The sequence below is a fragment of the Cryptomeria japonica genome, chromosome 5 (genome assembly GCF_030272615.1).
Source record: "Cryptomeria japonica chromosome 5, Sugi_1.0, whole genome shotgun sequence".
In the NCBI taxonomy this organism is placed as follows: Eukaryota; Viridiplantae; Streptophyta; class Pinopsida; order Cupressales; family Cupressaceae; genus Cryptomeria; species Cryptomeria japonica.
Window position 1 is genome coordinate 800,105,604 of NC_081409.1, and position 26,878 is coordinate 800,132,481.

Consider the following 26,878-nt stretch of genomic DNA (forward strand, 5'->3'; position numbering starts at 1 on the left):
GATAGTTTTGTGAAACTTGAAGTTGAGGCAAATAATAAAGTGAAGTTTGCTGCAATAAAACATTACAAATACAAAATAAAATTAATACATACATTCAAAAAATCTAAAGTAGGGTTTGTCAAACCCTACTTTTAAAAAAAAGAAATTTACAAACTGTTAATTTTAACACTTTCAGATTAACTAAACTCAGAAAATCAGAATTTGTTTACTGATTAGATTAATTAGATTAGAGATTTATAGTTTCAGATTTAAGCAAAGTAAAGAAAGAGAATGAAATAAAGACAAGACACAGTTACCCTGGGAAAACCTCCTAGGAGGAAAAACCCAGCCAGAAAAGATCCTTGGATCTGATTATGGATTATGGTTATGCAATCATTACAAACACTTATCTCAAGAACTTGTAGAAGCAGATGTTGCTGTCACAGAAAGAATGACAGATTGGTTGGCTGTCACATGTGTGTTGGTTGCTGCTGACTTGCTGCTCCTTTAACCCAGATTTGCAGATCTTCAAGGAATTCACACTATCTTCACTAAGTTCGCTGACTTCTAATGATGGAATTCACACCTCAACTAGCAGATCCAAATTTGCTGATGTAGCAGATGTAATTGCTGTAGGTGCAGATGTAGTCTTTCTTCTTGAAGTTCGCATTATCCAGACATGTATATTTCGCATGAAGTGAGAACTGAATTGAATGATTTTTGATGTGGGATTTATGTTTATATATATGAGGAGCAAACCCCCTTTAACATATCGGCTTGCAAAATAATTAAAACCCTTTTAATTATTTAATTTATTTAATTGCTTAATGCGAAATGTTTAGGATAGGCCCTATCATGATGCCGTGTAGACTTTAGTGTAGCGTGGAGGTGAAGCGTGGAGATATAGGGCCCAACCCTTATGTGTTGGAGAAGGGGCTGGCCCCCTTAGGCGGATTCCAATGTTGCCCACGGCAATTGGAATCTGCCACCCTAATTACAAACAACACAAACCCTACATAGTACAACACTACAACTACATACTACATGCTCCATACAAACATACAAAAGATTTTGAAAGAAAATGTAAAACTTTCAAAATAAATGAATAGAAAATGGAATTTTTGCATACAAGAAACAAAATAATCTTCAAAAAAACAATCTTACCTCTTACAAAAAGCTTGAAATGAGCTGCAAACTCTTCCTATCCAACTCTTGATGCACCAAATCCAAACACAATGCAGCTCCAATGTGACAAATTGAAGAAAACTTGAGCTTCCTCCTTGCTAGTTTTTCTTCTATGTTTTTCTTCCCAACTCACTTTACTCCTATTTTTGCAAGTGAATGAAATGAAGGTCACTTTTAGGGATAGGAGATAATTAACAAAAAAAAATGGAATTGAAAAAGCATTGCAAACTAATTTTTTTTTTGTCTTCACTTTAGCTTGACGCCGACTGAGTTTGGGGCTCGGGACTCGCCGAGTTTGGTGAGTTTGAGCCAAACTCACCAACTCGGTGAGTCTGGTGAGTAGACTCGGACGAGTCCGAGTCTGAGTCCGAGTCCGAGTCCTAGGGACTCGCCGAGCATGACTTGGACTCGGACTCGCCGAGTTCAGGCGAGTCCCGTTTCTCTGGTTCAAACCCTCGTTGGGACATTGAGCTCGCAGGCCTTGTGCCTTTGTTGGGCCATTGAGTTTGCGAGTTTGAAAAAATGAAGCGTGGGGAATGATGGCTCCCCAGAAATGGCCTCATGGGAAGAGATCCTCTGTAAGTGGTCTCTTTGGGCTCAGACTAGGCTAAAAACCTGAGTTTCCTCAATCAATATATATTTATATTATTTTTAATTTATAGTTTATTATATAACTATTCATATATACTAATAATCTATTATAGTTTAAATTTTAAAACTACTTAATAGTAATAATCATAAACTATAGGCAAAGTGCCATCTATAATAGTGCATAATAGTTATATTTTTAAAGTTAGTGTATAATATTAATTATATACTTGTTTGCATCATAATCCATGGGGTTGGGTGTGCAGAGAGCTCGATTCATATTGAAGCCGTGATTTAGAGCAGATTTGACAGCTGCTTTGATACTATCTCATATGCCCTCCACGATTTAGGATGATTGAGGCTCTTTCAAATTCGGTTGATGATCACCATTGCTCCTCTCGCTTCTCTATTTAGGTTTTTTCAAAGGTTGGAAAGAAAACTAAGGGACAAAATAACAAACTGTTTCCATGTTGATTCTGCATTGACTTTGATTTTGTCTAGGGATCGGCCCTATTCCTGAGCAATTTGAAAACTTCACGAGTTTTTATACGGTTTTGCAGGTTTTTGCAACGATTTTGTCCTTTTTTTATTGTTACCCGCTATAGTTTTGGGCTTCAGCTACAATGCCAAAAAAAGTATTCTTCTTATGCACAAGAAGTGGAGAGCGCCCACTATTTTGTCTTACTTCTCTTGTTTTCTATGGCTCCTCCAATGTGGCTGAATGAAGTGTTCTTAATCCAGGATTCCCTTGATTTCTAATTGATTTCCTTTGTTAAGATAAATATTGGGAGGAACCAACAAGTTGATTAATCAAGGAGGGCTGCTCGACCATAATATTTGCCAAATAAATACCATAATTATCGATGAAACTCCTTACACTCCAATTTGTCTCCGGAAGAGACTTCACCAAATTGATAAACTTCAACCTTGAAATGCATTGTGAAATTCCTATACGATAACATCTCCAACAATACTAGCTAGAGTAGATATTTCACTTCCATAGCTAATCTTTTTCAAGAGGGATTTCGTCCTTAGGAAGGTTGAGATGGACAAAGTCTAAATCTCTAGAACCACGTAGGGTTTTCTTAGAGAGAATATTGGAAATGATAGAAATTAGCGTTCCCAAATGAGCTCCAAGAAGACTTTTTTTGTAAACTCCAAGCTTAACATCCTAATTAGGGTTGCACGTTTAATTTGATTTTAAACTCATCTCGTGTCTCCCTAGGTGCCCAAAATAAAGTCACTTTATCAAATTAAATATACTTAGTTAATTATTTAATTTAATATTAGTATTTTAATATTATTTAAAATAATATCTTAAAACACCTTATGTCTCCAAGAAATTATCAATTTAAGCAATCACTTACCATCTAGCAATAGCAACTCTGCCAATTGATCAATCGGTGTTCAAACGGATACTATAAATTGTAAGCATCGATAAATTGTCCGAAATCCCTCCAGATAGTTTTCGATAACTTCAATAAATTCTCTGAGCTCATCGGCAACATCAAAATGTGTGTTTTGTGACACTCACCAACACAAAATAAAATACCAAACATTCTATCCTCTCTTGAACAAGGTTTTGGTGTTTGTTTTATCATCTACCAAACATTAGAATAAGATACCCAAAGGTATTCTATCCTCTCCTGAAAAATCACTACTGATTCCAAGGTCTATATGTGCGAACAAGCGACTTTAGTGGAATAGCTGCTCGGGTAGTGTTTGCTGAAAGTCTCAAGGGGGACTTACATTAACAAGTGTCTTTCAAGTTTCTGGACTTAGATAGATTTATCAATTTTAGGCTCTTTCTTTTTTTGGGATTTTCGTGATTTAGACTTTCAAAAGAAAGGGAAAAAGGGAATAGGGTTAAGAAGGTTGATCCAATCCTACGAACTCTGGAGACGGTATCAACTGGGTGCTCTCGAGAAACCACACTTTGCTTCGCCACACTGAGGACAACTACACAAAGCGGGTGCAATCTTCAATGGTTTGTGCTAATGATTGGAATATTGGCATGCAAAGAGGATAGGCTCAGACTAACTTTGCATAGTGAAATGAAAATCATCCATTCACCAAAAGTATGAGCAGAGATACACTGTCAATTAACATTTATCAAATCCTTCATTCAATTTAACAACATGAAAGCAAATCTAAATTAACTTTAACTAAGTGTTGAGGAAATTGAAACCATGCTAATCATTCAAACAATAGGGATTACAAAGCCTTAAGAGAAAGCTCACATGCAATATATTATTCGAAAATGACCTTCACGCAACAATATGTCAAAAACCTCACACTCTCCAAATGAGAGGAGGTAGCCTTATATAGTTTTTCAAAATAAATGAGCGGCTGAGATCAAACAGTGATCAAGGGCCCAGATTGAAAGCTACAAACCCTAATTAGGGTTTCCCAAAACTCTATTAGTTTGAAAGAATGAGAAAGTGACATGTGGCACAACTGCTATTGTCACTGAGGTGAGTGTCCAGTTTCCCCTTTTGCAGATTCGATGTATCTGGAAGCTATGAGCCTGACCTCCTCCATAGTGACACTTGGCAAGTTGCTAATCTGGAAGTCGATGATGTCCACATCATCAGTACATGTGGCGAGGATACTTCCCACTCAATTGCTTGGGCAAGAAAGTTCTCATCAATGAAGAGAAAATTTGCAATCCTTGAAAGATTGCCCTTGTCAATCATCCTCGAGTCTTTGAAGAAGCTCGATTGAATCTTGGCTCTTAGGTTCTCTACTTGCAAGTGCTTCTCTCTTATACTCTCTTTCTTCCAAATCTCTGATGCTACATGAAACACCTTACTCAAAATTTCCTTGACACTCTCCTTTGTCTCAAAGCACTTAGTCTCGAATTTCTTCAGAACTTCAATCCTGGTGACCAAAGCATAATACCAGGTGTTAAAGTCATATCTATCCCCAGCCTGTATGACACTTGCATCCACCAAGCTTCGTTTTGACAGGCCTCAGATAACCTTCAATTGCAGAAGTATTTCATCTTGAATTTCTTCAATATCTTCCCAATTTGTTTCTAGGTCCTGAATTCGACTGACCAACGAAGAGGCCGACTCATGTGCTGATACTAAATTTTCTACAAGTATATCAGCAGGTGTTGAAGCATTTGAAATCCATTCCTTGGCTGTGTGAATGTGCCCTTCATGTCCTCATAATCCTTCATTGACTCTTGCTGAAGAGGCTGCGGAGGGGTGACCGGTATCTCATGGTTGAGTGGCCTGGTGAGATGGAGAACATATCTCCTCCATTGTTGGTTCTCTACCTCAACTTTCTTCCTTTTCTCCTTCTCCGGGGCTAGATTCGCCTTGAGGGCGTTGCAGGAGTCATCAAAGTATTGGACTTCTTGGTCTTGGGTAGGCTTACCCAACTCTATAGTGGTGATCTTATAATCCTCTGGGGCAATATTGTCCCGAGTTTTTCCTTGCTTTGGCACAACTATCTAGACTGCCCGAAACCCTACACTATCCCTTTGAATCAAAGAGAATTTTCTGGCTGGCTTAGGTGGCTTGGCTATGACTGGTTCGTTCACCTTTTCTAGAAATGCTGCTGTATTTTCTTCAGAATGGGTTTCCTTAGGGACCTTAGCCCTTACTCTTTCACTCAGCCAATCAGGAATGGTTGATTGCTCCACAGTGTTTTGATCAAACCCATCATTTGCCCTTCTTGGTCCAGTAACTATACCATCGAGGAAAATTGCTGGGGGTTCAGGCTCTTCAACTTCTGTGGCTGCATTTGAAACCTGTTCCCTGTTTGGATCTTCAACTTCTTTCATTATTTCCTTGATTGAGGGAGAAGGCACTCTCACTTCATTATTTACCATATATGTGTCCATCTCCTGCTCTTCGACTGCATTTTGATTCGGCACAGCAGACGCGACACTCAGGATGGAGTGACCTTCGTTGGACACCCGTCTCTCCCCTACAACCTTCTTTCCCTTGGTCTTTCCAGAGCTGCCAACTAATTCCTTCCTTTTCTGGGACCCAACACTCTCTGGATCCCGAGCCTTGCCTGCAGAGATACAAGGGCTGGAGGACAGAGAGTCATCTACTCCCATTAAATCATAGGTCAGGGCCACACCTTTAGACTTCAATTGTTTCGTCCTCTCAGATTTCCACCACTTGGAATATTCGCCCGCTGACCTCATGAGGTCTGCCAGATCGGATTTCTCTCCCTTTGACCAATCGATCAAGGCTAGTGGCTCATTCCTCATCTTTTCAAAGCCTGGCTACTGAAGCTCAAGGCTGTCTTCTACTTGATCAACAACTCTAAATACCTCCATTGCTCTTACCATGCTCAAGGGAATCCTTGACCAAAATCTCCTCCTGATTTCGAAACTATCGGCTGCGTTAGCCCAATAATCTTCCAAATCAGCTCTATGCTCAAATGTCATCCCTTCGACCCTTTTTATCTTATGGAATGGATCAACTTTCTTTCTTGCTTTGTACTGGTAAAAAGGGCACCAAGCCAGCTCTTTCTCAGCAGTGGCAGTGGCTTGTGATGATGGGCACGTCTCTAACCCATTTCCAATCGTGAGAGAGGAGGTTCTTGCCTTCTTCTGCTTATATCTTTGAACTGCCATATATCCCTCCAATTGCCTCATGATCTCTAGTAGCACAACTCGGTCGGTAGGGTAAGCTGGGAGCATATAGGGAGATCCGGAAAACCCCTAAATTCTAATGTAAGTGAACTTCGGGTATTGGATTTACCAATATCCAAATCTACTGACGAAGTCCATAGACTCTTGAGAGAGTCTCTGATGTAGTCCACCTTGCAACGTCTGTGTGATGTGCATGAGAAATGTGTCATTCACCCTCTTGAAATGAAACTTTCCTTCCATGTGAAGCTGGGGATAACAGTCATAGACGGGAAACTGATTTTCTTTGTTTCCCACTTCCCCTCTGCAGGTGAGGCCTCTGTATCTGTAGGTTCTAGCCAGGGAATAGAACAAGTACGAGCTTATGAAGATGGTCGGTCCTATTCGCTTCTAGATTCTTCAGTTGGCTGTCCAAGTTATCACTTATCATTCGAGCCTAGTCTATCATCTTAACTCCGTTCATTATTTCATTTATAAAATAATACATCCAGGGCTCAAATGGAGCACCTTGAGGATTCCCCATTATCCTGTTCAGCAGGACAATCATATCTCCAATATCTTCCTTGAAGTACGCTCTTACCAAGCTCTTCCTCTGTAGTTTGGAGGCACCTTTCCTTGGCTTGTCCAGCCAGGAATGATTGACGATGGTGTCATACTCGTCCAAATGATCCTGATACATGCGATCAGCTTCATCCTTGGTTACGTACACGACATTATGATATTTTGGAATTCTGAAGGCTTCCCTGATGGCCTCATCGCTGATGTTTGTGACAATATCCCATCTGGCGCGACAATATCCCTACTGACAGGGTTGTAGTGCCTAGCACATTTAGCTATCACCTCTTGCTTGGGCGGAGTTTTCATCTTCTAAGATGATGCTTGGGGGGAGTTTAGAGGTGCCTCTATCATCATGTTGGAGTTTGCTTGCCTTAAACTTCTTTCATCCCATCCATAGGGCGGACTTTTGAAGCCTTCCATTTGTTAGGCTCTTACCAAGGCGGACTTTTTTTTTTACTTCTCATGAGGGTGGACTTTGATGCCTTCAATGCATAGGGCGGAGTTTTAGTCTACCTCCTCAAGGCGGACTTTGATGACCTCACCACATGGCGAACTTTGAAGGTATTATCCCATAGGGCGGAGTTTAGAGAGACAACCTCTAAGGCAGAGTTTTGGGAGGCCTTAAGAGGCTTGCACACTATCATGGGCGGACTTTGGAGGCATCTCTCCATAGCTTGGGCGGAGTTTAGACATCTCTCCATGGGGCGGAGTTTGAGGCTACCTCAAGCAAGGCGGAGTTTTTGAAGCACCTCATGGCGTCATCACCAAGGCGGACTTTGAAAGGCATCTCCAAGGGCGGACTTTTGGTCTATCACAAAGGATGGTGGACTTTGGAAGTCATCAAGGATGGCGAACTTTGGAAGGCATCAAAGAGGGCGGACTTTGAAGGCATATCAACCAATGGCGGAGTTTAGACATCTCTCCATGGGGCGGAGTTTCTTCACTTCACCATGGGTGGACTTTGGGCATCCCCCATAGCTTAGGCGGAGTTTAGACATCTCTCCATGGGGCGGAGTTTCTTCACTTCACCATGGGCGGACTTTGGGCATCCCCCATAGCTTAGGCGGAGTTTAGACATCTCTCCATGGGGCGGAGTTTCTTCACTTCACCATGGGCGGACTTTGGTGGTCCCTCCAACATGGCGGACTATTGACTACCTCCTCAAGGCGGACTTTTGATGACCTTCAGCCCATAGGGCGGAGTTTGATGACCTATCCACCAAGCATGGTGGACTTTGAAGACACCTCCATTGCTAGCATCTTGGGCGGAGTTTCTATCACCTGCCATAACACTCAACATCATCCATTAGCCAGACTTAGAAAAATATTTGGAAAATTTCAAAATTTCACAATTTTACCAATTTTAACCAGATTAACTTGAAATTTGAAATCCACACTTAGGCAAATCATCTGAAGCATCATGACCCCTAAAATGTAGGAACCTAGCTTTTTAGGTCAAAACTTGGAAATTTTTTTGCTGCAATTGAAGTGGGTCAGTGGTATCAGTGCAAACCCTAGGTCCCCATTCTGAAAAAGCAAAATCTAGGCATCCCTAAAAAATAGGGAAAACTTTCTAAAAATAGTCATACCGGGGATTAGGCTAAAAATGCCAAAAACGAAACTTCCTCAAAAATAGGAAAAAGCTAAAAAGCAAACTTTCAAAAAATAGAAAGTTGTTCAAATTCGTCCAAATCAATTGCGATCTTCGTCCTTTGGCCTTTCTAGGCACTTTGACGGTATCCGGACTTTGGTATCACTTGGCTTGCAAAAACAAACTTTCAATCTCTCGGACTCGAACCGTTCAAAACTGAGCAAGGCTTGGCAAAACTGAAGCGGAAGGCCACGGGCGCTAACAAAAACCCTAGAAAGCAGGAAAAGAGAGGGTCTCCATTTGCAATGGGGTGATGTGTGAAAAAGGTCACAACACAAAGAAACCTCAAATGCAAACTATGTGGTCAAATAAGGCAACCACAAGGTTTACAATGCGAACAATGCGACTTTACATTTGATAGACAGTGAAAATATGTGATTTGCTGATATCACATAGGGACTTATGCTTAGTTGGAACTATGGAATTTAAATGCTAACTGATTTGATCTTCAAACAAATGACAAAAAGGGATAAGGGTTAGGAAATCTAATCTAAATCTAAGGAACAATGATGATAATGGATAGTGCTTTGATAGATGGATCGTGTTGTGATGTTTTCACACATCGCCCCATTGCAAATGGGGACCCCTACTTTTTACTTTCTAGGATTAGTCCTCTTAGCTTAGTTGTTAGTTGTGTTAGAGTCTTTGCTATTAATCTTTGCATTGAAGGGATAGAGTTTCTTAAGTAGCCAGAGGGTTCATCAAGTCAGGTGAAAAGGAATGAATGAGGAGTCTTCCCTAAGGTCATGTACCTTGCTCCAAAATTGGAGCGAATTTCTCCAAATTATGTACCTTGCTCTTGATTTGAAGCGAAATTTGCATGTACCTTACCCCAAGTTTGGAGCGAAATTCTCATTGAGACCATGTACTTTACCCCAAACTTGCAGCGAGATTCCCTAAAGGCATGGTCCTTGCCCTCCAAATTGAGCGAATTTACCTTGAGGCCCTGTCCTTTACTTCTTAATTGGAGCGAATTTGCTATGAAACCCCATACCTTGCTAAGGACATGTACTCCCGTACCTTGCTAAGGACATGTACCTTACTCATTAATTGGAGCAAATTTTCATCAAAGGACATGTACCTCACTCACAAATTAGAGCGAACTTCTCCTTAAAGCACTGTACCTTGCTTCATATTTGGAGCAAAGTTTGTCAAAATCGTGTACCCTGTCCAAAGTTGAGAGCAAAATTTGTTAAAATTATTAACCTTGTTCTGGGATGGAGCAAATTTATCTTGGATCCATCCCTTGCATCATATTTGGAGCGAATCTTATCTAGGGTCATGTACCTTACGTCATGTTTGGGCCGAATTTTCCACCAAACCTGTCCCTTGCTTCTTAAACTGGAGTGAATCTCTTTAGAATTGTGTACCTTGCTCATGACTGTACCTTGCACCTAAATCAACGCGAATTTTGCTCATGACTGTACCTTGCACCTAAATCAGAGCGAATTTCACCTCAGGTATGTCCTTTGCCCTCCGTTTGAAGCGAATTCCACTATTAAGGACAGCTTAGACATCAAAACAATCACTTGGACATCACTTCAAAACATTTTCTTCTCCAAAAGTGAATTCAATCAGTACAAGGGTGAGTTCAGCCACTAAAGAATCAGATCCAGTAATCAAGAAGGGCGAATTCTATTAGAACAACAACAAATTCACAAAGGAAGGAGTGGATTCATCAAAAGGACAACAAATTTGCTCAAGCAAAGGATCGGCCTCCCCTAAACCTGCACCTATCAGATCTACAAATCACATAAAATCAGAGATTAGGTCAAATTAAGAGATTGTATAAGCTGCATATCATATGTGTTTGATGCTCATTTGTTTGTTTTGCAGCAGGAAAGGAAAGAAATTAGAGAGACCTTATTGGAGGAGGATCGGAGCAAGTATCTCAAGGAGAGAATTTCAACATCAAGGTCAAGATACAGGAAAAATGCCTTCAAAGAACTTCATCAACAAACATCAAAGAAGAAAAGATCTCAAGGTTTTCAAAGGCTCTCACCACATCATGGTGGCATGAGGATATCACAAACTGTAAAGAAAGATCATTCAAAAACCTTAAGGCCGTGGTACATAAAGAAAGATAACCCACATGATGGAAGAATGTTTGACAATCTTGAATTCTCTTCGGGAATCCAAGAATCAAAGTCAGAATATTGAAGAGTTACATTCAACTAGGTGCACCCTTCATCAAGTATATCAAGAACAAGGAAGAATCAATCAAAGTCATCACAAGGCTTGCATCGAACATGATCAAGGGAGCAGATAGTTTCAGAGGAGTTAATCAAAGTCCGCTTCTTGTCATTATTACATTGAGCTTGTGTCAAATTGTTCAGGTTGATGGTGAGACCTTGCCTAGTAGGATTCCATCTAGTCATTCACTCATCTTCTTACATTCTAGGCTTTAGGAGTAGCGTAGACTTCTCAAACCCCATCTTGTTTGCTCTTTTTTATCTTCCAACTGAGTAGATAGGACCTAAGTTCCAGCAAATCAAGCATTTAGGCATTCAAACATAAGTCCCCTTGTGATTCCAGCATAATCACATCAACCAACTGTGCTTATCCACATGTCGTGACCTGACATACCAGAACCTTGGAGTAGTCTCAAGTGATCCTTAGCGAATCTTCAACATTTGAGAAACTTTGTTCAAGAGAGGATAAGATACCTTGGTATTTTATTTTGTGTTTGCATCTGCATAAAAAACACATCAATAGATCCCACAAATCAAGCTTTGCTTCGCAATGAGGAAACAACTACACAAAGCTGATGCAATTTCTAAAGGTAACAAAGGATTTTCATATTGTAAACATACATCCAAATACCCAATATTGACGCAATCCGAATGAACATCCACAATTGAACTAGTGCTAAATTATGTCCAGACTAACCATGCACTATAATTTGCAATCAACAAACTACAAATGGTATGAATTGGAATTCCATCAAACATCTTCACATTTCTCTATTAGGATCAATGAACTTCATCTAAAATTTGAGAAGTAGAATATTGCAACAACACACAAAGATCCACCATATTTTCAATAAAAGTCATGTATTTATTCCATTGTAGTCTTGGCAACAATTTCTTGCATCCTCTTCTTACTACTACTACTACTTCTAACTTTTAACTTTACAAATGAGAAGAGCAAGCCTTATATAGAGCTCTCAATTACAAATGAAGGGCCTAGATTAATTCAATTAGAATATTGTAATATTTCTTTTATGGTCATCTTAGTTAGTTTAGATTGTTTCTAATTTTGTCGTTAGTTAATGATTGTTTCATTAAGAGACATCGTCTTTGTAAATTCTTTTTATAGAGCTCTTGTCTCTATTGTTAATACAATCGCTTATTTGAACATGGTATTAGAGTGGGTTGATGGGGTTTTTTAAGATTTGGTAAATTGTTTAAATAAAAATTCGAGGCCTTGTACCTAGAATTTATTTCCAGATTTTTTTTGATTCTTTTATTAAAAAAATATGGTGAAAAAAAAAATTGTCTGAATTTTTTGAGGGTTTTTAACCTTTGAAAATTAGTGGCTGGATTGCAAGGGTTTCTAGTTGTGGAAGTTTTTATTTCTTTTGGTTCCTAGTTTGTGGCTTTGTACCTGCGTTTGTTTTTTAAGTGAGCGAGGGCTTGTTATCTTTGTTGTGGCTCGCGATAAGAAGTTTTTTTGGACCGTCTTGCTGCTCTAGGGTTCTCTATTGCGTTTTTTTTTCTGAAACTTGAGTTATGTTTCCTTTTTCCCACAACCTCTGTAACATTTGCAATTGCGAACCTGTCTTTCCGCGTTTTCATTTCATGCATACTGTTTTTTGTTGCATGCACAACCTTTTTTTTGCAGCTCGCATCGCGTTTTCTAAAGCTCATTTTTTTGGCTGCGGCTCTTGTTCAATTGGCATTGGTTCTCTGTTGCTTGCGATTTTCACAATTTGTCTATGTTTTGGGCGCCATGTTTTGTTTGGGCGGCATTATTTTTTTCACGATTTTCCACCATTATTTCTACAGGTTTGTTCTTACCCATTGCTAGGGTTTGGAAGAATTATTTGTGGGTTTTATAATTTTTAATCCTCAAAAAATTATTGTAGGGTTTTTGATTTTTTGCTATAATTTTTCCTCAAAAATTACCTAGCGGGTTTTATAATTTTTGTCGCTAAAAAAATATTTTTGGGTTTTATAATTTTTGTCCACAAAAAATCATTCTGGGTTTTTTTGATTTTTTCCTTAAAAACCGTTTTTGGGGTTTATAATTTTTCCCTTAAAAAATTATTCTGGTTATTGGGTTTTGCTTGATTTTGTCCTAAAAAATCATCTATAATTCCCGAAGTTTGTGTGGGATTTAGGGTATTTGGGTTTATAATTTTTTCCACAAAAATTATTTTAAGTTTTGTATGATTTTTTTCCACAAAAATCGTTTGTACAAGGGTTTTACTGTTTTTCCTGAAAAACAGAGTTTTGTATGCTGATCCGTGTCTTGGATTTTGTGCTAGCTACTTGCTGATGTTTCAACATATGGGTTTGTGCGATTTTTTCCTTAAAAATTGTTTATGGGTTTTGATCGGTTATTCTTCTCAAAAATCGTGTCTGGTTTCTTGTAGTTATTTTGGATTGCACCTAGAGTTGCTAGGGCAACGATTTGCGCAAGAGTTCGGGTTTGGCGATTTTTTACTCAAAATCGTGGCTACAGGGAGGGATAGTTTTTGTTTTCCCAACATTAGGTTGGACGGTTTCTGGTTATCTAGATCATTAACATTCTGCAGATCCAGGGAGGGTCTCAGTGTTGGTGTTGGAAATAAGCCACACCCGGACCGACGATGGACTGGTCCAAGAGGGGCCAGTAGCTTAGTGGTAGAGCACTTCGGCAGCGTATGGAAGGTCCTAGGTTCGAGTCCTAGCTGGTCCATGTCTCAACATGGTATCAGAGCCAAGTCCAGGCTAGGAGCCCCAAGCACACGAGAGGTGTGGCTTAAGGGGGGGGGGTGTTGGTGTTGGAGATAAGCCACACTCGGACCGATGATGGACTAGTCCAAGAGGGGCCAATAGCTCAGTGGTAGAGCACTCCAACAACGTATGGAAGGTCCTAGGTTCAAGTCCTAGCTGGTCCATGTCTCAACACTCAGCAGTAGTAGAGTGTTCTAAAGAGAAGGGGCAGCCTTCTTTGTGTTTGTGATCAAAAGACCAGTAGATTGTCTTCTGTAGGGTTGTTAGGACGATGACCATTAAGGGAGGGTATTAGAATATTGTAATATTTCTTTAATGGTCATCTTATTTAGTTTAGGTTGTTTCTAATTTCATCTTCAATTAATGTTTGTTTCATTAAGAAACATCGTCTTAGTAAATTCTTTATATAGAGCTTTCGTCTCTATTGTTAATACAATCACTTATTTGAATAGATTCTAAATCAATGGCAAAGATAATTCAAAGCAAACTCTAATGTGAGGTAGTTATAACTAACACCACCTTACATTTAATATCCACCAATGGGAAAATTATGTTGAGTACATGGTTATACTGAGAGGGCGAGGGGGGGGTGGCGGGGGTGGGGATGAGGAATCAGTATAACGTCAAACTTTTACAACTTAATAACAAAAGCGCATAACTCAATCCCAAAGCATATTCATTTCATATAAACATTCACATGAAATCTAACTACCATGTAACACAAGTAGAACATAGGATATACGTGGAAAACCTTGTTGATTGTAATTAGGTAGGAGGGGTCGATTCCAATTGCCTTAGGCGACATTGGAATCTGCCCAAAGGGCTGGCCCCTCCTTAACGTATAGGGCTGGGCCCTCTCTCACACGCCACTCCCTAACCTATTCCTCACGCCACCCTAAGGGAAACGTGTTCCCTCTAAATAGGGCCGACCCTATATTCAAAAGACAATTCGCACAAAAGAAATAAAAGGATAAAAATAATTAATGTCAAAGCCGACCTGAATAGGTCCTTTGTCTCATATAAATAAAGGACAACTTGACTTCATTTGTACATTCATTCATCTACTCTCTCATATGCGAATCTGATCTGAAGGACAGCGAACTTAGTCTTTTATCTGCTGGGCATAAAGCGATCCATCTCTGCTGCTAAGGGAGTGGCCTTCATCAAGCGATGTGCCAATTGAAGGACCTGCTGTTCTGAACTTGATTACAGTCATCAGCTGGAGACATACAAGTCATTTCAAGATCAAATCCTTGGTTGCTGGTTGATACAACAAAAGGCAGATCCGAAACTGGTTAAGGGGCAGATCTGAAACCAGTTGAAGATGCCATTAGCCCTAAGGGTAAACTGAGATAAGTATTGTAATCAGATTACTACTCATAATCCATAATCAGATTTGAGGATCTTTTCTGGCTGGGTTTTTCCTCCTAGGAGGTTTTCCCAGAGTACTTGTGTGTTGTGTGTTCATTTTGTTCATTTCTCTACTTTTGCTTAATTCTGGAAATTCCTAAACACTAACAGCAATTAATAGTCTTCTGGAAATTAAAGATAAATTCTATTTTCTGAGTATTGTATTAATCTAAAGGACTAAAATCAACAACCATTACAGGAGAAAACCATGGTAAAATAGCTTTCTTATATATAGAAAACTTGTTTTACAAATTCATAGGTATCAACCCACTAGAGGCACCAACTTCTAATTTCCTCCATCCTCATTCAGGTCAGTCAGCCCTAATCATGTTTTTCAAATTAACATCTCAAATTTCCTCACGATTTTCAGGTCGGCTGGGTTAATTCATCAATTTTGTCTTGTTTGAATGGTATAAATTCAAGTTTGAGCACTCAAATTTAAAACACATTTCACACTTGCATATTCTTCCATTCGAATTCTGCTCGTAAATTACCTCTGATCTGCTGGAACTCGCACAAAGTCTGCTCCTTACTAGTTTTGGAATGATGTTTTGTTCTCCTTGTATATATGCCTCACCCTTTGAAATTGTAAATTCCTTTGACAAAAGGCCGACCTAGGCAAGAATTTCGTATTTTCTTCTCTTTTTCCTCAAGTCGGCTGGGTTAATTTCTTTAACTCTCCCCTAGTGGGATTTACATGCATCCAAGGACAACTAGGCACACACGAGGAGTTCTGGACGCAAGGGCGCAAAACATGAGTTGACAAGGATTGTTGCGGACTTGAGGGCGTTTATGAGGTGTAGTTTCGGACTATAGGATGCAATCAACATGTGGCCAAGGATTTGTTCCGGACTAGAGGGCGCTAATCCAGCCCAAGCATGGACAAATGTGAGCGCATTTGCCAGTTGTTCAAGGACAAGTGAACGCTAGGGTCAATTTGTTGAGGAATTCCATGAATTGCTAGGGAAAAAATTAGTACCTGAGTGAGAATCCATGTTTGAATCTTGGATTTTGATTTTAATTTTGGAATTCTTCATTTGAACTTAGGATTTTACATGAATTTTGTGAATTTCCACATTTTCAATCATGGAATTTAAACCTCAATTTTGGAATTCCTTATCTCAAACAGGGATTTTAACTCTTAATTAGGAATTTAGGAATTCCTTGTCTCAAACAAGGAATTTAAATGAAATTTGCACTTTTGTGCAAGGATTTTTTTCACAAAATTTTTTTCGTTATTTTCCTCTCCTGTCAAGGTTGGAAAATCCAACCTTGAGAAGGAATTTTCCTTGTCTTGGTATATCACATTCTTGGAATTTTCCTTATTTTTTCCACACTTAACGTCTTCCAAATCTCACTCTTGACATTTTTGACATTTGTTTTTTGCATTTTGACAACATTTTCAAATTCCATGTTTTGTCGCATGAACTTTGTGAATTTCCTCACGATTTTGCTCGACATACTCAAACTTGAAGTTCACTCATGGATTTTGAACCTGATGAATTCCTACTTGATCACATCCTAAGGACAAGACGTTGCACTTCAAGACATTTCAAGGGTTGATCAACTATTCTCTCTCGGACTAACAAGACATCACCTCCCCAAAGGTTAAATGATCAAAATCATTGCCAAACTAAAACAAAACTAAGCCAAAACACCTAAGCTAAGAAGCGAAAAAGTGGGGTTCCCCATTTGCAATGGGGCGTGTGTGTTTACAACACAACAGGGACCTCGTGAAAACCACCTATAAGAAGAGCAATCAGATACTACATGGACACAAACAACTCCTTAGAGAATCGCTCTTCAAAAGAGCCAAATTGATGCACCATAGGAATAAACTCGAGGAAGTCAACACTAACTCTCTCACGCCCATCAACTACTGAACTGTAGACCAATGTGATCCCAGGGTTCCAAATGAATCTCAGAAAGGAACCATCATGTTGACGTTGCGCCACTTTGATCATAACTGACAAACCATTGTGCCTTAACTGCACTCCCTTCCCCTGGAACCCCAAAAAATAATCATCATCAATACCCAAGCTGAAATACCTGAAAAGGCTGAAATTTGTACCATGAAACCAGAGTTCTGTGACTCGCGGCGAGTCATGCGAGTCAGCGGGCCGGGTGACCCCTGCCGGGTCATGGTGACCTTGACCCGGGCTCGGATGGGCCAGGGGGCGTGACTCGCCTGACTGGCCGAGTCCAAGGGTTGTGACCCGGTCGACGTCACTTAAAAAAGTGCAGTCAAAAACAAAAAAAAAAAACATTTTTTAATGATTTTTTTTGCCATTTCCTTTTCTTATAACCCTAAAAGGGATTGGCCAGGCAGACAGAGAGGTTGAGGTTGTGGCTATGGCAGAGGAGGAGGATAGAGCACGATCAGGCACAACACCTATGGCTACTCAGACTGGCACATCACAGCAGAGACTATGGCTACTCAGTCATCCAGGACCTACCTTAGATGCCTTTCTAGGAGGCAGATAGACGAGGCTGAGCTAGAGCCTGAGCCATAGACCTGTTTTTGTTTACACTTTACAATTACATATATGTTTGGGAACATTTGAAGTCATGGATTTTATATACATTGGACAACATTTATAACTCTATATATCTATGTTTTCTAATTCCTTCAGCTACAATTTACATTTCTACGCATGTGATGGATGTATGGTTATGTATGTGATCAAATTAGCTTCTATTTGATGATGTTATAGTGTCTTTAAGCTTAATTCAATAATGGGTGTATGAAACAAGTTTTAAATCGTTAAAAATCCGAGTCCGAGCCGAGTCCGAGCCGAGTCAGCCTTGCTGAGTCTGAGCCGAGTCCGAGTCTGGGAACTTTGCATGAAACATATCATACCAAGGCATCTCCGTGATGTCCATAACTACAATCCCACTGCCAGACACTATCTTGGGCAACCAGAAAGATAATCTGCCCAACCAAATAGTACAAGTCTTGGCAAAGTCCCTCAGGGTATCCCAAAAATGAAGCAGACCGATCACCATCACAACTCTAAAATCTGCCAACCAGGGAATGCCTCTGTTGTCACCGAAATCATAACATCGACACTTAACCTCCAAGTGTCAAAGGAACGGTTACAAACACGCGAACATACCCAAACCATTGCAATCAGTAAGGCATCATTTTAAGTTAGGCATACTATCTCCATGTAGTATATGCAGTGACCATCACTCACTAGAGTGGAAGCAATAAATAAGTGAACTGTGTCCGGAAAAACTCCCAGAACCAGCTGCCCTAGAGCCTGCCAATGCTCAACATCAATCTGCTCATACAAAGATGTCTCCATAACGAATGTGATTAAGTATGGGCAGTGATAATCAATCTGAAATCCTATTGAAAACATAGTAGGGATGAGTATGGAAGTAGTTGAAGTCTTGAAGAGTCATCTTCTACGATAAAATCACCTCTACCAACCAGCCTCAACAATAAAGTGCTCATTTGCTGGTCTGAAGCAGCCATAATGTGTAATTGGTTGGTGTTAATATAGTCAGAATAAAAATTATATCTTTTACTTCAAAGATGTGAATCTTGTTTTTCTCTATATCTTACCCCGCACAGAAAAATCTAAGGGACAGTAATAGATACATTATAGTGGTTATGGCTTCATTGACTGAGTATAAAATGGAACAAAAGGTATCTCATTTGAAAATCCCACTGCAAAGATGCATGGGGCATTCCTTAATTCAGCGTCCTCTGATAATTTTTATCCTTTTTTTGATGTAGTTCCATCCAAAGCTGCTGAACTATACTTGGATATAAGGAGGTCAATTGAAGAGCAAGTAAAGGTAGATATTTTCTTGATTTAAGCTAATGATAGTGAAGAAGTGCTTTTTATTTAAATTGATTTTTACTTGATAGAAAAGAGAAACTTCTGAAATAATGCATAAATAGATGCTTCTGAAGCCATGCATATGTAGATGCATGAGATTTTTCTGTCGAGTCATTTTCTATGCTTGTAACAGATGCACTAATTTGAATTATTATAATATTTTAAAGCTATTTTGTCTTCAAAGTCTGTGGACTGATGTCATTTTTTATTTTTTCTGATTTTCTACTTCCCTACAGGGCTTTGCGGCACCATCCTCTGAGAAACTTCTTCCAGACTTACTTCCACAAGAACAACATGTTTTCACCCTTGTTCTTGATCTTAATGAAACTCTAGTATACTCAGACTGGAAGGTTAGTTATTGGACTGATGTCCTTTGAATACAATTTGTGGGGCATGGCTTTGTTTATTGGGGGTATTGCTTTTTAATAAGTATTGACAACGTGAATGTGTGTGTGGTTTATTGTTATGCATATTCTAGTTGCTTGCCTAACAATTTGTATCAAATTATTATTTTATTAAATATTTAATGGATTAGTACATTTCTGGATATAAAGGAAAGGAGAGGAATGAAAACTTAATTTTCTTGTAATACAATAGACAATGCAAATATCTTTAATTCTGTTAATGATGTTTAAATGTCATGATACGTTAATTTTGTTTGCACTATCCTCAGTCTACGCTGGACAAATACAGATATGGCTTGGTACGGGATATGGATGTGAAATGTTTTTACAAATCTAGGATGAAATTATGACTTGAATATGAGACATACAAAAGAAATTGACATACAAAAGAAATTGACATGCTTGTATAAAAGTAGAAAGAAACAGAAAATTTAGAATGGCAATAGTGAATGTGAAAACATATCTGGGAAAACCATAAAATAATTTTACATATTTTTTAGAGGCTCCTTTAGTGGGGGTTGGGCAGGCTTGGTGTAATGGTGATGGGAGCTGTTTACATTATTCCTTCCATCTTATGTGGAATATGAATCAGTTGTAGTCCCCACGTAAGGGCTGGTATATCTGAGTTGTATTGTACTCAGTTCTCTGTTGGATACATAGATACAAAGTTTCCAGGTATGGTGGGCTGAGTGATGGGTATATTTGGTATCTAATTTTTTTGGAATAATCATTCGGTGATGCTAGAGAGGATCCCTTGAACATGTGTATTAGCCAAATTTCAAGACATTACAAATATCAGATTGACATCACCATGTAAGCAAGCACCTTTTAAGTTATTCACTTTATAAGAAACTAACGTAGCAGTTAGCACTTTAGTCTTCCCTTTTAGAACAACACAAAATGAAATAGTGTGCAGGGAAACCTTTATTCAAAATAGAAGCAGACACTCCCTCGTAACAAAAAAAATTAACTAGAAACCCAAGAACTCTAACGTAACAGTTAGCACTTTAGTCTTCCCTTTTAGAACAACACAAAATGAAATAGTGTGCAGGGAAACCTTTATTCAAAATAGAAGCAGACACTCCCTCGTAACAAAAAAAATTAACTAGAAACCCAAGAAATCTAACGTAACAGTTAGCACTTTAGTCTTCCCTTTTAGAACAACACAAAATGAAATAGTGTGCAGTGAAACCTTTATTCAAAATAGAAGCAGACACTCCCTCGTAACAAAAAATATTAACTAGAAACCCAAGAACTCTAAATAGCAGACATAACCTGTATTTTTGGTTCTTGGGTATAGACACAAGGCTAATCAGCATTGCTACACAAACAAGAGACTTTTTGAATCTTTTGGCCCAAAACAACTGATCTATATCAGCTAGCAAATGTCACTCTCTTTGGCTAAAAGAAGAGACCAAAAAACATGTGTACAACAAGAACTGAAGTAGATTGAACACAAGCATAAGATTATATAATTTAGTTATGAAGATTTGCATACAAAGCTACAAACCCAAGATCCATAAAGACAGCAGTGCATAGCTTTAAAAAATCATGAAACAATATTGAACTCACAAAATCACACTACTCATCTTGAATAACAATTTCAACATCAATTAGGTATAGAGCTACAGTTGGGTAAAAATATAAGATCATAAAACACTATAAGTGCGTACATTTTTTTGTATGCTCATGCTATTTAGTTTATGAGTACCTGTCGCTTTTGCTTTTAGTTTTTTCAAGATTTCAATTAATCTCTTTCTTTCTGACCTATAGAATCCACTTCTCGTTAGTTTGAATCATCCTCAATTAATCTCTGCATATTGTCAATTAGTCTTCAATTATTCTAGCAAAAACGACTGCTGTAAATGCTACCAGGCAAGGATAATGTGCAAAACACAGTAAGAAGGATGTTATTAATCAGCACATAGGTGGCACCAGCTGTACTCAGCTGTCCCAGTCCCTTGATATGTTGCACGCTGGAAATTCTTGCACAGCGAATTATCTATGACTACCTTTTCACAACATATGCATCTTCTTATTTATTCTCATACATTGCTTGTTTTTTAAGTCAATGTTGATTGCAGGACATCCTGCAGATTCCTTTGTCTGTCATTGACATCCCTCACAAGCCCATGATTATTTCTCCACAGTTTCCTGTTGGTAGAATTGCAATGCAAGTTATTTGAAGAAGGGCATCTGTGTAAAATATTTGGGTTCTGGCACCACCATCCATCATGCTGCTGAGGCGTTCTTAAGTAGAGCTTCTTATTGTTAGAAGCTACAGAGAGAGTGAATTTTTTTAACAGATAAATTGTGCAGATAGAAACTTAGAACAGAGGGACAGAAAATTTCCAATGGAAAAGGTAAATGAGCCAGAACCTTTTCAACCAAAAAACTATTAAACTGAAACATTTAATACGGAGTCTCTACAGGTTTGCACCCACAAAGGCAACTGCAAACTCTAAGACAATATTCACTGCTAACTAATGATTTTTAGTGTTGTAGGGACCACTTGCCATTTAATTAGGGCCACATGATGCTAACATTCTGTCTCCCATTGCGTACTGTTCCTTTATAAACCAAAAAAAATCAGCAAGACTAATATAACTATCATTTTACCTTGCTGCTCTACCGTCAGAGGGTGCTATTGCAAACATGAAAGAGTAAGTGCAACTGTAATGGCACATATTGTCTTCTTGCTACTTTGTCTCACTTCAATTTTCTCTATGTATTTGCATTTATTGTTTGAGGAACACCTTGAAAAGTATTCCTAAATTTTGTTTTAGAATCACACATTCAGAAAATAAGGAATGAAGTATACTAAAGGAATGCAAAATTCACCATTGCAAATTACATGATGTGCATGTGGGATTCAATTAAAGACTTGTTGTGACCGAACCACACATCACCACATTCCAAATGGGGACCCCCTACTTTTAGGGTCCTCTTGGACTTTTGGTTTTGGTTCTTTGGGTTTTTTTGCAGCAATCCCTTTGGTCTCCCCGGTTTGTGAGTGTTTTTGGTGAAATGTGATCAAGTCTACAAGTCGTTTGAGTGAATTTGGCTGTCTGAAACCTGTTGTGTCTATTTTAGGGTTTTGCCCTCCAAACTTAGATTTGAGGTCATTTCCTTAGGGTTTTGGGAAATCTGAACATTGCAATGAAGTCAGAGCCCTTCAAGGAAGTTACTAGTGAAATTTGAGTGAATTTTGAGCACTTACTATTTTTAGTAAGTTTCATTGCATCCTGGATTGGCTTAATTTTGCCAGAAAACAAACTTACTATTCTTAGCAGTTTCTATTTTTAGTAAGTCTATTTGTAGTGTCACCTTGTTTCGGTTTGCCCTAATTTGATGTTTGAAAGTACTTATTTGGCAGGTCCATCTCAGGTAGTGTTCAGGACACTGAGGGCAGAGCATTCTTGAAAATCCAAGTCTAAATCCGGAAAGTTGAAAAAGTAGACAAGTGATCAGAAAAACGGCTAAGTATAGAGGTCTTTCCTAAAGTGGAAAAAGCATGAAAAATCTTCTAGGGCACAAAAAATCCACTTCATTCTTAAGAAATCCAGACGATGATAAAAAATGCCCAAGGCATGGAAGGATTTCTAAGTTTGTCAAATTCCTTCATCCTGATCAAAAGTGCATATCAAATGAATAATGGGCACCAAATAGAGGATAGGTTAGAATTTCCCTCCAAAGAACAAAATCCTGGACCAAGTGAAATTTCCGCCCAAGATTGGTAGAGGGCGCCAAATGAGGGTCATGGAGGAATTTCCTCCTCCAAAGAAAATTCCTCCTTCATGTGGAATCAATGCCCAAACAGGTGATGGAGCGCCAAAATGGAGAAGTGGAGGAATTCCAAGTTTGTTCCAAAATCCTTCACTAAGGTTAAATAGCGCCCGAGAAAGAGGTTATAGCTCCCAAACAAGGTGAGTGAGGAATTTTCCTCAAAGGATGAAATTCCTTCACCAAGGACAAAATTGGGAAAAGAATTCATGGTTAGGGAAAAATTCCAAAATTCCAGAAAATTTCTTTCTCAAGGATAAATTATGCCCAAGCATGCAAAATTCTAGGAAAGTAAAAAATTCGCTGTGTTGGATATTCCTTTCTTTAGGACAAAATTCTTGGAAATAGTAAAAATTGGCTAAGGCATGAAGAATTTCCTTCCTCCGGGGCAAAGTAGAATCAATGTCAAGGCTGGGTGCCAAAATGAGTTTAAGGAGGAATTTTCCTTCACCATGGAGAAAATTTGCTCTAGGAAAGGAATGAACGCCAAAGTGACATCAAGGAAGAAAAGTTTAATTTTCTAGATTTCCTCCACTCCCTAGCAAATGCACGCCAGGAGAAGTAGAAAATGCAAAGACATGGTCAAGAAGGAAAATGTCAATTCCAAAGAAATCCTTCACCACCTTCAAATAGCGCCCAAGGACAAAATAGAACGTGGAATTCAAGGCTAAGGAGGAAAATTTCAAAATTTCAAAAAATGCCTTTCTTAGGGAAGAAATGCACTTAAGGTGAAGAATTTTAAGGCACGAGGAAAATTGGTAAAGAGAGGATTTTCTCTCTCCAAGAACTCTAGATGGGATAAAATTTCCCAGACAAGGAAGAAATGGCTAGTTGATGGAAAAATCTCCTTCAGAACAAGATTTGAACTAGAATGTAGATAATTCCTTCAAGACAAAAAATCTCTCTACAAAGATTTTCTCTCTCCTAGAATTCCACACGTACAGGAATCCTTTAAAAGTGGAAAAGATTGTTAAAATTCTTCCAAGGTAGGAAAATATTCCAAAATGTCTTTTGTGAGCTCGGATGGAAATATTCTTGTAAAGGATGAGTTGGCAACATGCAAAGATAATATTCTGTATTAATGAACCACAACCCAGAAAATTATAAAAGTTCCTTTGACGGCGGGGTCCTTTTGCATGGCGAGAATCTATTGAGTGCATGGCGGCATGATGGTGCATTTATTGCTAGTGGACATCTTGACTGAGTAGTGGCATACTTAATGCATGGTGGCTACCATATTCTAGGAAGTGATGGCTCATTTATTACATATTGGGTGAGTTTGAAGGGAGTTGTGCATTTAATGCACAATGGGCACCCTTTTTGGCAGGAAGGAATAAATTGATAGTGGACATGATGTGTCATTAATGTTTATTCCCACTATGTGGCGTCATAAACTTGGAATCTTTTGTTCAAACCCTAATTGGGGTTTGCATGTTTAATCTTGGCCGTTGACCGGTTTGTAATCTAGGCATTCCATTTTCCTCTTGGAGGCCTATAAAATGGGGTCACCCCTTCATTTGTAAAGGTGGGGGGGGAGGAGATTGTATGAAATTGTTGCGATAAGCTATTGAAGTAATAAACTGTGATACATTGTTCTCTGATGGTGTACACTTGTGTTATTTTGTAGCTTGCATGGTTTCACTTTCCTCACTTAGAGTAGATTTATTTCAAGCATTTAGATGAACAAAGCTGATTGCAGTGTTTTAAGGCAAGGATTGCTTGCTCATACCTTTTGTTGATAACTGATTTTTATCAACAGTGCAAGGTTGGACTGAGCTATTTTATGTGTGTGCTTAATCTAAATGGTGGGATGAACATTGTTCTTTGATGGTGTTCATCCATGATTTAAAATCTTTCAAACTCAACCTTTGAAGATTGCACGCACTTCATGTAGTTGTCTTCTATGGTGAAGTGAAGTGTGGTTGATATCACCTGAAGCATTGTTATCTATCCAGCTCTTATATTTAAAGTAGCTTTCCTAAACCCTTCCTATTTTACTTTCAGTATTATCCAATTGAAAAGTCCGAAAAAGAAGAGCCATTCATAGCCAAATCATTCACATAAAATTTCCTTGAAAGTTATAAATTTGTCGAAGTCTTCTTCAAAGTGTGCGTAAGTCCCCTTGGATTACCAGCAACATCACCACATGAGCCTATATCCACATAAAGTTGCTAGTACACAATTGGAACCTTGGAGTCATCATATGATCAACTTGCAATCTTAGCATACATTTGACTTTGATAAAGAGAGGATAAGGTAGCTGTTGGGAAACTTTATTCCGTGTTGGTGTGGTCATAAAACGCACGTCAACAAGACTTTCCCTAACAACCAATCCACACTATGGAATCCCTTGGGAAATCATATAAGGTGCCGAGAGCCTGTCCTTTCCAATTAACCCCAAGAACGCGGAATGAATACCTAGTCATTTGGCCTCTTGCCTGTGGAGGGGTTGGTGTACTTGATGAGGGACTCAGTGCTGCTGCCTCCTTATCATGTATTTCATCCTTCACTCTACAATATGATGGTTGATTTGTACAACAATCAACCATCGTAGAGGTTGGAGAGGAAACTGAAATAGGGTGCCCAAAAATCGTCCTAAACCCAAGAGCGGACAATCACCCTCTTGGCCCCAAGTGGTGTGCACATTGGTGATTGGACATCCATCATAGGGTAGTCTACTTAGATGGTGATCTTGTATCTGCTCCCCTTCCTTGCATTTCCTTTTCTTCTTTACATGATTGCTTGCCGGTTATAAATAGATTAATGTTTTAGGATGTACATTTCACATTATTATCAATGCCTTAAGGGATGGACACAACCTTTCTTAACAATGCCTTTTCAAAACCCAAACCAATCACAGCATTTAAGTGTCTTAATTGCTGTTAGTAACTTAATCTCTGTTCATAATAAGAGTGTTGCTTCCTTTATATTAATCATTTTCCCTTCTTAAAATGGAATTGCTGTCTAATTGTTGCTTCTAATAATCGTTGCTGTTTGTTAACTTGCTGCTCTTAAGGTAATCACTGTTCTCTGCTCTTTTATTTAGGATAATTGCTGCCTGTCTTTCTTTTATGATATCTTTAGAGAGGTAATCACACCTTTCTTAAATACATGCCCTTTGTCTCTATTTCAAGGGAGTTGGCCCTAAGCAAATTACATTTAATTTAACCCAACACCAAACAGGTCTGCTAGCAAAGATGATAAATTCTGTCAGCCCTTTTGAACTTCCATTAATTATATCGCCTAGGGTTATTTGTAAGGTCGGCTTCCTTTGAGTTTCCATTAATTTATTGCCCTAATGTCACGTATTTAAGCTGTAATCTGTCTTTCAGGGCAGGGCATGACATAAAATACAGTGAATATTGTTTCCTTATACAAATAAGAAATTATCCATTGGTCTTACATTTAGATAAATGGTGGCCCTATAAGCAACCTTTTCTTTTTGAACAGTCACTCCTTTTCTCCATAAAATAGCTTAAATTCAGCAGAATGGCAAAGATTAAATAAGCTGTGCTGTATAAAAATTAAATGATCATAAATTGATGAACACTTATTCTTTTTACCTCGTCCATTCCTTTTAAAGGCAAACACTCTTCTTCACAAAAGACGTTTGAAAGATCCCCACCTAAGTCTGATCCGATTTTTCTGATTTGTTTGGTTTAGAAATGTCTTGGACTCTCAGAAAATGTACTGTTTTGGAGTTTAGTAGTTCTGATTTTTTTGTATGTTTGATGTTTATGCAATGAACAAGATAAAAACAATGCTGGAAAAGAAAATAAATTGAAACTACTGCTGTTCTAATCTTGAAATTGCTGGAAACACATGATTTGGGTCAAACATGACATACCCATTTCATTAAATGACTTGGAAGTGAATATCGCCTAGGTCATCCATGGTTAAGTCACTGGAGGCAAT

The 26,878-nt window shown here is 38.7% G+C and overlaps 1 protein-coding gene across 2 annotated transcripts in view; it reads left to right on the forward strand.

Annotated features, from left to right (window-relative positions):
* Positions 1 to 26,878, forward strand: part of LOC131075593 (mitochondrial import inner membrane translocase subunit TIM50) — a 120,499-nt gene that overhangs the window by 46,164 nt on the left and 47,457 nt on the right. For both annotated transcript variants that reach the window (XM_058012447.2, XM_059221755.1), the window contains 2 exons: positions 18,671 to 18,732; positions 19,013 to 19,126. In XM_058012447.2, the coding sequence (XP_057868430.2) occupies positions 18,671 to 18,732; positions 19,013 to 19,126 (176 nt within the window). The remainder of the gene's footprint in view (positions 1 to 18,670; positions 18,733 to 19,012; positions 19,127 to 26,878) is intronic.